At 33.5% G+C, this 14,330-nt stretch overlaps 1 protein-coding gene across 26 annotated transcripts in view; it reads right to left on the bottom strand.

Annotated features, from left to right (window-relative positions):
• The window catches only part of LOC124300357 (longitudinals lacking protein), a 101,964-nt gene that overhangs the window by 40,029 nt on the left and 47,605 nt on the right, over nt 1-14,330 (bottom strand). The window contains exons 7-8 of one of the 26 annotated variants that reach the window (XM_046754388.1): nt 1,086-1,197; nt 281-406 (exon numbers count right to left, since the gene is read on the bottom strand). The exons of 16 other annotated variants lie outside the window; for them this stretch is intronic. In XM_046754388.1, coding sequence (XP_046610344.1) covers nt 388-406; nt 1,086-1,197 — 131 coding nt within the window. In that variant the 3' untranslated portion in view covers nt 281-387. Of the gene's footprint in view, nt 1-10; nt 407-1,085; nt 1,198-1,781; nt 2,396-5,250; nt 6,076-6,360; nt 6,746-8,285; nt 9,073-9,781; nt 10,201-12,550; nt 13,008-13,364; nt 13,722-14,330 lie in introns of those variants that run through there. 9 more of the 26 variants (XM_046754389.1, XM_046754361.1, XM_046754373.1 and 6 more) reach the window with 9 other exon arrangements.

Here is a 14,330-nt window from a genome sequence, read left to right as displayed (position 1 = left end):
TGTATTATGTATTATACACTATAAATGTTTCTCAACATACGATTATTCTAATGAATATCCCATTATCATCATACGACGAATAGGTAATTCTACAGAAAGAAATAAATCATTTCTTAGTGAAAGGGTTAATTCGAGTGATGCTTCTTTCTGTGCCTGTCCATGCACCACTGATATGGACTTTTGTAAGTACACAAATTGCACGCATGCTTAGGCTGAGAGTCGATACATTCGTATTTCCTATGCCTCCATAGAGACCTATGAACGGCATATGCCTTTCCACAGTTGATGCAAGTGAACGATCTTCCATAGAATCCAGCAGGTCGGTCGGAATATACAGCGAAATTCTGTGATGTGCCGGCTGTCAGATAAGCCCCTCCGTCTTTTGAGTTATACTCCCGTAGAAAAGCTGGAACAACAACACATGAAAAGATTAAAAAAAACTAATGTTCGGACACTGATCATTGGATTCTACCCGCCAGGTAAAACTGTTAACGTCACATTTCCTTAGGATCAAAGTTTTATTAAATAATTCATGAAACAGCATTATCCACTTTTAAAAACGGCATGTGAATTCACTACATAATATTCATCGATATAATAAATCTCTATAATTTATTTGACATAAAAATAGCAGAATTCATTAGGCGTTAAATAAAAAGTAAATTAAATTCCACATTTGCGTTGTGTAGATTTCTAAAATATAATTATAGATAGCAGTAATTGTTTAATGAAAATGACTTAATTATTACAAACAATCGAGCTGCACAAGACTATGTAACAACTACTTGATAGTAAAGAAAAATTAATTGACAGTGATAATGACGAAACGCATACGATACCGAACGTGTTATTACAATTTATGAAAAGTCTGCATGTGTCTGCGTATGCAATATTTATAATTGCTATGGAAATTGCAAAGATTGCATCTGAGCTTCGTTGTACCAGAATTGTGAACGTTTCTGATATGTCGTACCATATTGGCTTTGTACGTACTATTGTATGGACAAAAGGTGCACGTGAACAGTAAAATTTTAGGATTCATCACACGCTTGCTTGTCGAGAGTTGATTATACTTATGACTATACCCCATCGGTTTTGACCTCATTTTGTCAGACGCTACACTGGTCGATATTTCAACTTGAGACGATTGGTGGGTGTTCGCATACTTCCTCACGTCCCACAATTCACCAGGCAGACCTGGAACAGAAATGTATTGGTAATCGGTTAGAGTTATGTTCTAAAATGTTTTCAATTAGTTGGTACGAAATTATTGAGGATATTTCCTCAAGGTAGAAGGCCAAAAAAATTATTAACACATCAAAACGCCGGCACGCATAAGCAACATTTGATTGTAGGTACGCAGAATTAGTTTGTTTAGTAACGGAGGAGGATAAGAGTAGACCTACTGTATGATAATTAAAGGGTTTTTAATTTCAAATGCGTTTTCGTATGCCTCCGCAGTACATCTTTCCTATTTGTTTTATAACCGCATAAATTGCAGTGATTTATCGGCGGCACACCGCACTCTTTCTTCATGTGTCGATGCAGATTTCTCTTCAAATTATATCCCTTTCCACACTGCGAGCACGTGAACAGCCGTCTGTCCACGTCACCGTTACAAACTTCTTGCAGCATGTTGGGACGATAATTGATGCCTGAAACGGGATAAAATATATTAACACACAAGTACATCGAGTAAATATAGAGTACGAATAATGTGATATGCGTCTAGTTGAACATAAAAGTCATCATTGACGTATATACGTAAGAGACAAATGAAACATTTTACAAACTGTTTATTTCTTTACTTATTCGTGTACTTTTGTATTTCACTGATTGTTTGCGACACTGGTAAATCGATCGATCAAACTTTACATACACCCGGCTAATCAAACGAAATGCTCTGATTATTTCAAAATTAATAAACACAACGATAAACTTTAAACGCACACCAATATTTATAACTATTCTGCAGGTAGCATAGATACACACATGTAATAAAGCCTACCTAGCTCAACTGCTTATACTAAATAAAATTACATAGGTACAGTATTTTTTTAGGCACTGTAACAGAGCCAGAATAAGAATAATTAAAACATCTATGGAGGTGTATATGTAATTCAAATAGATGCCTCCATTTCATTTGACATTTAAACTACTCCGATGCAATTAGAATGTTCTTTTTGTATGTGATATTTCAAAAGTGTCGATAATCGCGCCTTGTGGTTACAAAAAGGGCAAGGATATAGTGGCTCTATTTGGCAGAAGAAGTTCATGTGTTTACGCAGACTGCGCCAATCACTGTAATGTTTCAGACACTTGAGACACTGAAGATATTGCTTGCATCGTCTCCATAATTCAGGGTCCAGGGTGTTGCAATACAGTTGTTTCGACACTGAAACATTTAAATAATCTTGTCAAATTTCAATTCTCGAATGATTAAACAAAAAGAAAAATAAAAAAAAATAAACAGTTTCAAGTAAAAACGAGAATCCAATGCAGTTTATAATATAAATATATTAGAAACAAATGTTTTTGAATTTATAAAAATAACTAGTTTCCGAACTGCTTACAAAAAATAATTTATTAACAAAGGTGTGTATGAAGACAAGTACACATTCAAATGATCGTTTCACCTTGGATAATCAGCGGTGAATATTGTAACATTAAAAGTATTCAACTGGTGATAATGAAAGTTTATACTTCTTCTAAGACATTCTGATGCTTGCTTAAAATATGTCTCTGTAAGAGGCAACGTAATCGTGAACGATGCGTGCAGTAAAGGCACGGAAACATAGGCTCTACGCCACAAAAATAGTTCATGTGTTTTTGTAGATTTCTTTCGTCGCTGTAGCGTTTCCCACATTTTAGACAAGTTAATGATTCTTGGCATTGCTTCCATGTCGCACGGTCCAATAATGAACAAAACAGCGTCGGTATTTCTACGATTACTGAAACAAGTAAAGAAATGAAATTAACATCTTGGAATAATGAGCAGGTGTCAGTGATGTATATATAAATAATAACACCAGGATGATTTAGGTAGTTAATGTCGCTAAATTTCCTGTAATTACAAATACAAGTCGTGAAAATAGTTTTATTACTCCCATTCAACAATTACTCGACGTAACGAAATACATCATGAGGTAAGAAATGCTCTGAAAATTACCATAACTTATCGTCTACTTTAATTTATTGTCTATACCGATGCGCTACGTTATTGATTGGTTTATTTATTCTGATATAAACTATAAAATCATTGTCGAGTATGGAATTGGCACTAAGTTAAATCCGTACGTAAACAAATATAATTATCTTAGGTAAGAGGAAATTTGTGATCATTCATGATTGGTATCCCACTTTTCTATCATCAGCAGTACTTTTGTTGTGGATTGTTCTTAAATGCCGTAACAAACTGCAATGCTGTGAGAATTTGTGACCGCAAAATATACAATAAAACTTTCGATTTACTCCACATTCGAACTTCTTATGCCTGGAAAGGTTCCCTCGTGTAACGTAGGATCTCCCACAGCGAAGACACTTCCAATTCCCAGTGCCAAGTTGCATTTTCCCACAAGTTGTTCTTTGGTGACGGCGGAGTGTGAATATTTGGCTGTATCCCTTTCCACATCGTGGACATGTGAATGGTTTATCATTGATATCTTCCTGCATGTTCACATTTTGTGTACAATATTCTGACACATTTGAATTATCCGCATAGGCGGGAGGAAAATTAGCTACGTTTTGCGAAGAATTGGCATACACAGCAGCACACGTCTGTGTATTGTATTGAAACGACGCTTCATCTGTACCTGTAAAAATGCATACAGATTAAAATTAACGATGAAATATATTGGAAATATAAATTGATATAAATATAGTGCGAAAACATCTTGGCAATATTTACATACGTGTATATATATACATATATGTTTGAGAAACTGAGGTTCATCTCAGGTGAATGAGACAAAATTACCAATTTGTATATACAATTCTTTAACTTTATACAAAATATATTAGTTGAATGTTTATTCTGATGTAAAAAAAAATTTCATACATGAAAATTGTATTTCTTAATGTCGTATGTTTCTAAATAATAGGGAATACGACGCGTGCGTAAGCTAGTCGAAACTACGCTTTGAAAAGGGTTTTTGAGGCGGTAAATATGTATTGTGGATTCCCTTTAAGTGTCGACGCAGGCTCACATTTTGCGTAAAAGTATGCTCGCATATATGGCAACTAAATTTTCGCTGTCCACCGCACTCAAACTTCATGTGTTTAATCAGACTGTATTTTATTTTATAACGTTTATCACACTGCGAACACTTAAGTGGCAAATCGTCATCAGTCAAATGGTTTGCGTGTCTTGATCTCCGGTGACCAACGAAGCTTCGGTAACTGAACCTCGATTCATCTGAAATGATAATAACATTTGATTAGTCAGTAAAGCATTCTAGTTGTACTTGAAATAGTGCTGTAGTAGACAGAAAGGCTCAAGTTTTCATCCATCATCTGTTGTAGATGGAAAGGAACTGTCAGAAAAGGGAGCAAGGAACGTTTTACCAATTTTACGATTGCGTTGTATTGAACTATCGTTAGTAAATTATAACAGATGCATCTTAAATATATTTTTGTCATCCATTCCATGTTTAGATATTAAATGTCGCTGTAGGCTCGTCTTTTGTGTAAAACTAGAGCTACAATAGTCACACGTGAACAGTTTTCGTCCACCGCATTCCCACTTCATGTGTCTGCGTAGGTTGCACAGCTTCGTGTAATTTCGTCCGCAATCTCGGCAAGAAAAGCGTCCTTCCACGAGACCTAATTATTAAAAACAGAAGAAATTATGTAGACACATTTAATGATTATTCGACAGAAAATAGGAAAGAGAAAGAAAGACAGAGATAAGATAAAAGGGACACTGCAAATTTACCAAGCCAGTTCACAGTTATAAATATTTTTTATATTTTACATCCAAATGATAAAAGAGTTTCTTAGATTTAAAAGAAATCATTATTTCGAAATTTGGTTCAGCTCTTGAAATTCGACGGCATTATACTAATTTCATGTAATTCAAAGTACAATTTATACCGATTGAATCACATGAATACACTTATATATATATGTATATATATATATATACATATACATATATACCTACACACATACATACATACATGTATATATATATATATATATATATATATATCTGAATAATGTAATGGTCAATTTTGTAAACAAAATATATTACTTACTAGTTGTTACAATTAGGTGATCGCTGATTACTTTTTTTTTTCTACAATGCTAGTTGAGAAAGTTGACTCAAGAATTCACCGACTTAAAATGAACAAAAACATTAGTAGTGATTGACGTAAATAATGTACTCGTTTCTATGACGACAGAGTGAGTCGGTGAATCCTAATCCTCGGAGTTGAAAGAGGTATTTTCTGCACTCCGCACATTTAGTGTCGTAAACAAATCTGACATTACACGACCCTAATCTCAATTTCGTAGTTCGTGAAATAACCGGACCATACTCTTCTTATATAAAGAATTGTATACAATAAGGAGGCAATGGTCTTTTCACCTTGCGCATTTGCAAAATTTGTCTTCGGCTCAGACAAGCATAATCGCCTTTGACACATATTGCAAACTTACGATCAGCCCGAAAAGACCGAGTTTGCTTCCTTGTTGAACAATATGCTATTTTTTTTTATAAATTTGGTGTAAAATCTGTGTATGCGGGAAATATGGGCGCAGAATGGAATGAGACGTCGATTTCAGTCAGTACATCCAATGTCGATGTTGGGCCATTCGCGGTATCTAAAGACTGTTTCCACAGCTTTTGATGCCTGGCAAGAATGTGCTTCATCAAACTGTCCTTGTATCTTGTTTTATGCGGACAGAATGAGCATTTGAATTTTGGATCTATTCCACATTCAAAATCATGGTGCCTCTTCAAGTGATGTTTGTGTTTATAAGTCTTTCCACACGTAACACACGTGTGTTTAGCTTCAAGGTCAGTTACCATCGCATTCACTAGTCTTGGAGCAGTAAAATATCCGTACTGCATGTCTACTGCAACAAAAAGAAATTAGGGTTTGTTAGTAAAAACAAAAAGGTTTTGATGAAACTTGCAGTAGAAATTTAGTCGAATAAACATTCTCCTGCTTACACAGAAACATCCATGTCTCAAACACGTTCCGATATACTAAAAAGCTCGACTCCATGGTGCCCCAAAATTAATTGAGGGATCGCACCGTAAGTTATCCTAATTGTCTTGACTTGTGAAACTTGTGTCTGGGAATAATTGTAATAATGTTTAGTCTTCTGAACAAATTTTTATTAGGCTATGATAAATCACTTCAATAGTCAGGAAATTTATTGAGTATTCAGACATCGTCACTTTGCGATTATAATTACCATAATATGGAAAGAAAACCTGTTTTTACAAAGAATCAATAATTTTTTCGAGATTTCCGACCCGTCATTCCAGGTATGTAACTACGAAGAATGTGTTTCTTGGTATGAATTTTCAAATAAGACCTATAAAAGGAACGGTACGGGCAATATGCACATTGTAAAGTCGGCTGTTTTCCACATTCGTTGCGCAAATGCCTTGTCAGTGAATTGCGTCGTAGATAAAGTCTACCACAACCGTTGCAAGTGAATTGTTCTTTCTGTTCATGTATCTTTCTGGAGTCTTGTATACTTCCAGGGATGAATATTCGATCATAGCCAAATTCTGAAACCAAAATCATATTGTTATTTTTGATTTCATTGGTGTTTGAGTTTTTTCTATGTAAACATTCAACGACTACACAAAACGTTTAATAGTCAAAGAATATACATTCTTTGTTTCAGCGCGTAATGAATATACAAATTGAATCTTATAATTAATTTCTTTGCGATAATTTCCACATCATTCACTAATACACAGTGCTGCCACAGAGTTTCATCAATATACCAATATTAAGATTTTGTCCTTGCTCACTGGTACTTAACTTTTGCGATCAGCGATATTCTCAAATTCTTCTCCGGCTGAGATATATCTATACGGATATTATAAATCGCACAAGTGTTAAGAAATCAATAAAAAAAAACTGATGCATTATCAATTATACTTAATTACAAAATTTCTGTCATCCAGGTATGAATAAAGAAAATAAGAAATAAAATATTTGCTGTAACAAAATAAAATATATGATTAAAAAAAACAATTTAAAACTTAATATTGTATAACCAGATATCTGGTTAGTTTTTTTTTTAATTTCATTCAGCTTTATATAATATCCTATACTCGATATAAGTAAATTGGTGACAGCAGTTTACACTTTAGTCTATGTGTACTTAAATATAATCATAAAAGTTCATGTCTGAACATATACGACTATATTCAATCTCATATTAATTGTACATCGATAAAAATATCAATTCTTCTTCATATATGACCTTTTATGAATTGTACATGGACAAATTTTTTTTTTTTTTTTAAATTTTTTTTCATCTATTCTGAATGTATATAACCATATACCTATGATCTTACATGAATTATACATCGGTAAAAAAAATTTCATTCTTCTTCATATATACTCAAATCTAAGTATATATGGTCAGACATGGATTTTTTTTCCCGAGTATTACCAAGACTTTATCTACAGACGAGGTAAATTAGGGTGTATGTGTAAAACGTGCTTCGCTATACTCGATTTGTATTTGCTGATATGAGGACAATAGGGGCACTTGTGCTTGGGAGCCTGTCCGCATTCGACATCCATATGCCGGCGGAGAGATCTCTTGATTTTGTAGGTCCGATCGCACCTTGGGCACCTAAAGAGCCCGATCGTTGGTGGATATTTGACTCTCCAATCTGAAAATTGTTGCATCGTGATTAGAAATAAATTTCGTCATGTGATGTTGTAATGCATGACAAACGCATTCGACTTCGTCATAAAAATATTATCAGAATTATCGAAGAAATTCAATGTTAGATGAAATAAAAGGATTTCACATCTTTGCTGGTCAAAATAATTGCTTATGTTAAACAATCTTATGTGTAGAGTAACACAAATGTAGCAGCATCAGTTGTTACTTCCATTTTTCAGAAGTCTCTGTATAAAAATATATGCTGTCCTATAAAATGTAGAAACAAGCCACTCAGATCTGAAAACGGCTTCACAGTTTAACTTTCATTAGCTGAAATAATTGGGATAAGCCTTGAAACTCAAGTTTAATTGTATTTAATTAATCGGGCAAGTTAATAGATCTCTTTTTTATCATCCCAAAATTTGGATTTGATATTACAAGTGACATATTGTTTTACGTGATAATCAAACGAGGCTATCAGCTATGTATTGCACGTGAATATTAATTGGCAAATATATATATATATATATATATATATTTATATATATATATATATTACTATACGGGTTTAATGGCGATCGTGCTTACAAGTGAATAACTCGTTGCTCTTTATAACTGGTAATGTACCATCGGCACTTTACAAGACAACGACCGTATGTCGCTTTTGTCTCTTACATACACATATTTAGACATATATATTAGGCATTATCTTCGATTGTATATAATGTCGTACAATAATAATAGTAATATGTGTAATAATAATGATAATAATAATAATAATATTAATAACAACAACAAGAACAACAGCAACAACAATAATAATGATGTCGATAACCGACGACTTTTATAATACGACAATCTTTATTTAATCGGTAGCGATTATCTGTTTTCTATGTTCTGTACATCAAATAAAAGATTTTGAATCACCTCACTTGAACCGCATCTCGCTTTTATCTATCGTGAACAATCCCATTGCCGGCATATAATAATCACTAATCGTCTTCGAATGACGCCCATTCAAATGAGTGTTTAAGCTAGACTTGTGTTTTGTTCTATAAGGGCACAAAGGACATTGAAACTTGGGTTCAACGCCGCATTCATGCTTCAGATGTCTTGCAAGACTGGAGTGATAGTTGTACACCTTGCCACAGTTTTTACAGGGGTACGTTATCCGGTGACAGTTTAGAAATTCAAACATCTTTGAATCTGAAATTAAAAAAAAAATCAAACAATTAGCATAAAGAAATGAAAATACTCGTGCTCCTACATTTTGAAAATTTGCTACAAGCGCTGTTGTATCACACAAAACACAATCGTTATTATTCCATTTTAAAAAGAAAAAAAAAGCACGAACAATATTATAACGTAAAGTAAGCCAAGATGTTTGGATGAATTTCGTTATTCGTTTTATATGAATTTGATAAAATATCCATCAGATATTGATAACATGCACATATACACGTAATTTATTGTTTTTTTTTTTTTTTTTACACTTTGCAACATTTGATAAAATGGATTGAAACAGTGTTTGTTCTTATATTCGTTTCACCGCTGTTAGCTGATTAACTTTATGAACACTGATGAATTTGTTCCAATAGTATCTTCGCATATGATACTGCGGATGTATACTCTATATTGGCAATAAATAAGTATCGGAATATAAAGAGTAGACTGTTTCAAAAAATTTTTTTTTTTCGAAGAACATTGAAAAATCTTCCGAGTGTCCCTCAAAAATGACCTCGGTAAAATATGAGAATATTAAGAGCTCATATTTGACCGAGATCATTTTTGAGGGACACTCGGAAGATTTTTCAATGTTCTTCGTAAAAAAAAAAATAGTCGGTTTTTTTAAAACACTCTAATAAAGAGTGTTTCGTCAAATTGCTTTATGCATACAAGTATCTTAATATATTCATCATGTACAACAGTTTTATTTATTCTTAGATCTGTTAAAGTGAACTCGGTTTTTGTGAGCCTTAAGATTCCAACTCCACTTTGTACGATAATTACAAAACTCGCATTTAATATTCGCTTCTTTTCCACAATCCAATCTCATATGATCTACTAAATTATTCTTCCATTTGTAAGATTTGCCACAACGTTGGCACGAATAGTTGCCGGGGGTTCTACGATTTCCGTTTTTACAATGAGTGGCTTTTTTCTTTAAATGTGACTGATTCTTGTACGCTACATTGTAAAATGGCACTGATGATTGTTGATTTTCAAAAAATGATTCATCCGGAAGGTAAACAGCTGTGTAATCAGTTTCAGCTACATATTGCGATTTGAGCACCACGCTCTCTTTTCCAATGTTTTTCCACTTCTGACGCAGTCCTGAAACACAAATAAAGGTCAGCCAATTTATAAGCTATAGATGACATTGTATTGCAAACATTATTTCAAATTACCATGACGTAAGTACAGCCATAATTGCACGCTGAGAAAATGAATAATAATCGAAATCCAGTGTAGACTATACCAGACATTCAACATGCGAACTACCGTAGAAGAAAACATAGTTCACAGGTACATTACAATAAAGTGCTAGTTTCTTGTCAATAATTAGTTATATTGACCGATGATTGTTGATAGCATAATTATCTAGTACATTAAATTACACAATGATATTCTTTGAATAGTAACTTGATGTAGAAAATAAAGATGTAGCCATTTCTAGAGTACAAATAAATGGAATGTTAACTGTTGAACATGAAAATAATTAGTCGATTCATTGGATAAAGGGATAAGTCGAGTAAAAAGATTATTTTATTTACATGCCGAAAATTTACACATGATTCTACAGGAAAACATCTCATCGACTCAGGGAAAACGTGATGGTTTCAAAGGTAAATCGACCACGCTATGTGGCGTTGGAAACATTAAATATTCTTAAACAGTAAAAGCACACGTATTTTCCAGTATGTGCGCGATAGTAATAATTTAATCTATGAGTCAAACAATGGAAATTATCGACGTATATTAAACTATACAATGACACGCATTAAGCATATCGATTACAGACTATATAGTCGGAAAAATTGGTATCCGAAAACCAAATTCCCACAATGATTGGTGAACTGTTTGTTAATCCGGGTTATTAAGTCTATCGCTCAAGAAATTTACATGGATCAGATACATAAAAATATATTCACTTATATTTACTTGATGTTATGTACTGAAAATAAATGCTTCAAAAAACTTGCTTCTATTCTGGATCTGTAAGGGCAGTACTGGCATGAAAAGTGCGTTTCACAAGTGCTCATGCCACAGCCCATTCTAAGGTGCTTTCGCAAGTTGGATGCCCACGAATACATCTGTCCACAGCGTGGGCAAACATGCAGTCTTGGTCTCACTATTGGAAACAGGGGATCTGTAAAAATTCACAATGTATCATTTATTCGATAGAGAATCAAATCAGCGCACTCGCAACTTCTTTATCGAGGGTTTTTTCTTGCCTTTCAATTTCGACAATAATCAGTAATCTTGAAATTTATGAATACATGTTTCTAATTATACGTAACACTCAGTGCATAACAAGCTACTACACTTGGTAATATAAAAAGAAATACAAAAATGAAAAAGATTAAATAATTGACATACAAGATATATTATAGTGTTAAGAGAAAAAGGTTTACAATGTATATGTAGAGTTGTGTAAGGAGTGTATTTCAGTGCGCAATCAGTGTCTATTGGGGTAAGAAGCAATAATTGACACTTGGGTAAGATTTTTATTAACAACAATACCAAAAATTCTTTTTATTCGGCACTTACAATGTCACGTACTATTTTCATTGCCTCAGGTATTTATATTCAACCCAACGTCTCGCCTACTGTAAATTATTGAGTATATTAAAATCACCATTTTCATACAATAAATCTGCAAAATAGATCCCTGATCAAAATAAGATACGTGAAGATTCACCAATTACATTCAAAGTTTATCTCAAAAGACGTTAATTCTGAAGAATAAAAACAAATTAAAAAATATCAATTCAGAATTACTCTATGTTGAGAGCTAAGATGTCTCTTTAAATTGCCCTTGAAGCATGATTTGTAATTACAGAGTGTGCAGTGAAAATTAGGAGGTTTTCCGCAAGCCATTTTTCGATGCAAACGTAGACTAGAAGACCAAGCGAAATTTCTGCCGCATAAATCACAAGTGTGTTTAACATCTGAAAGAAAAATTAGCATTAGTAGTTACTATATGCAACGCGATGTTCACTTTCAGTCAAGAAGCAATGGTTTTCGTTTTAGTTTTCTTTTTTCTTTCAATTATTCCTGTTTTTTTTTTCAACCTAAGTCAGGAACAAAATTATTTTTCACTGAAAAAAGGGTTTTTATGAATGGTGAAATAGGTGATTTCATAACATGGTCAAAAATATTTCCATCGCCAGCACTATAATCTGATGCTATTTGATTTATGTAAATGTGATGATTTATTTAAAATTATTGTTCTAATCAGCTTGCATAAATTGTTGAACAACGAGTTTCAAGTTTACACGGATTCGCTGTAAAGAATGAGTATAATGGAGGACGAATATAAGGTGCTCTTAACGACGCATGTGAAGTCTCATGGCTATGGGAGAGAACACATACAATTATAGTATTATAATAAAATTATACTAATAATAAAATTTAATATCAAGATAATAATAGTAACAATAACGACAACAACAAGAATAACAACAGTTCTACATCTCCAGCACTTTGGGGATTTAATTTATTCATCGTAATAGTGATTGTTTGTTTTAAGCCAAACTCTTTACAGGTGGTAACTGCGTCAACAGCATCCATTGTCTAACGGCTAACGGAGATGACTTACATATAATATTATGTAAAATGAATTCTACTTATGTGCTTGTGAAGGCTACTTTTATACTTAGTACGATGGGGGCAATACGGACAGCATTCTTTCGGATCCTTTCCACACTCGATTCTCAAATGGTTCTTCAAATTTCTCAACCACTTGTACCGTTTTCCACACTTGTGACACTCAAAGATTCCTGGTCTTCTGTCCAACCAAGTCTGAAGCCTTTCGGTAGATTTCGAGTGTGACACAGAAGTATGCCATCGTGTCCCCAGATTCTGTTGCGAACTATTATGTTTTAAATGATGATGCGTACTCCACATTGTTGTTACCTCTGGAAAATAAAGAGAAGAAAATATTATCAGAACATGTTCGGTAAACTGATCAACTGACGTTTTGGACACGCAGCATTTATAGTATATTCGGATGATGAAAATAACACCTGGTATGATTTATGTACATGTGTGTCTAAGGTGGAATTTTGACTTAATAAATATTGTGCAGAGTAATTAGTTCTTAACTATTATTTATTTGAAGTTGTAAACAACATCGTCCATTCAAAACATGTTACAATTGCCCGATACCACAGCTAAAATTCATTTGATAAATTACATGACGATAAAAAATTATGAAAAATCAAAACAAAAAAAAAAAAAAAAAAAAAAAAACAAAAATACAAACACAATTATTCACATTACGATTAGAAACAATCAGAGATATGCTGCTAAATAATATTAAATAGTACTGGAAAAGACATTCATTCCAGGATGATTTGTACGAATATGCTGGTACAAGTTTCCGCGCTGTTTCGTACGGTGGACACAGTATGGGCATTTAAAACGTGGCTCTTTCCCACATTCGTGTCTTGTATGGCGCAACAATGTCGCTCGATGCTGGTAACCTTTTCCACAAGCCTCGCATCGATAAGAAAAATCAATGCGCTGCTTGGCTAACCACATTGTTGCAAGATCTTTGACCATTGGCACCATAGGATAACGCTGCCGGTGGCTGCCGCTGGATTTAGGCAACATCGAACGGACTAGCGTTTCTGAAAAACAAGAAAACGATGTTAGGATTTTACTGGGCTTGGAACTGTTTACAAGTAACAAGATTACTTACGAAAATTCTAAAAGAAATTTATTCGAATTCATGAGATTGATTGTTCAATATCCACAAAGAAAGCACTGGCTATGCCTTAGGACCGAATTGATAAGCAAAAGCATGCTGTACATTTACTTGTTTCTACAAAAATTGTAACTAATTAATACTATTCATAAGTTTTTGTTTCCTCTTGTTGTTTGTTCATTCCTACGTTCTATTTTGTCATCATCAATGCTTTAACTTAAAAAATATGTATCTTCATCGCACTTCTGAGTTCGGATAAAAAGAAATGACTTTGAAACGATAAACGGCAAACTTTTTGAATTGAAAATAAAATCTGTATGAAATAAAATTTTGGACCTATAACCAAACACACCAATAGTATTGATTCTTGCATAATTATTCCAAAATTTATTTCAGTTGGAGATGAAAAAAAAAAACATGTCTGGTAATAAGACAAGTAGAATATTTCACACCTAGTACAACAGGTTCACCTTTTGAATTTCGCGAACAAAAATAACTCAATCGGGATATTTATTGTCTATAAATAGCGCCG

This window comes from Neodiprion virginianus, chromosome 3, assembly GCF_021901495.1.
Source record: "Neodiprion virginianus isolate iyNeoVirg1 chromosome 3, iyNeoVirg1.1, whole genome shotgun sequence".
In the NCBI taxonomy this organism is placed as follows: Eukaryota; Metazoa; Arthropoda; class Insecta; order Hymenoptera; family Diprionidae; genus Neodiprion; species Neodiprion virginianus.
Note: the sequence above shows the minus strand (reverse complement) of the source record. Positions and strands in the feature narration are given on the sequence as shown.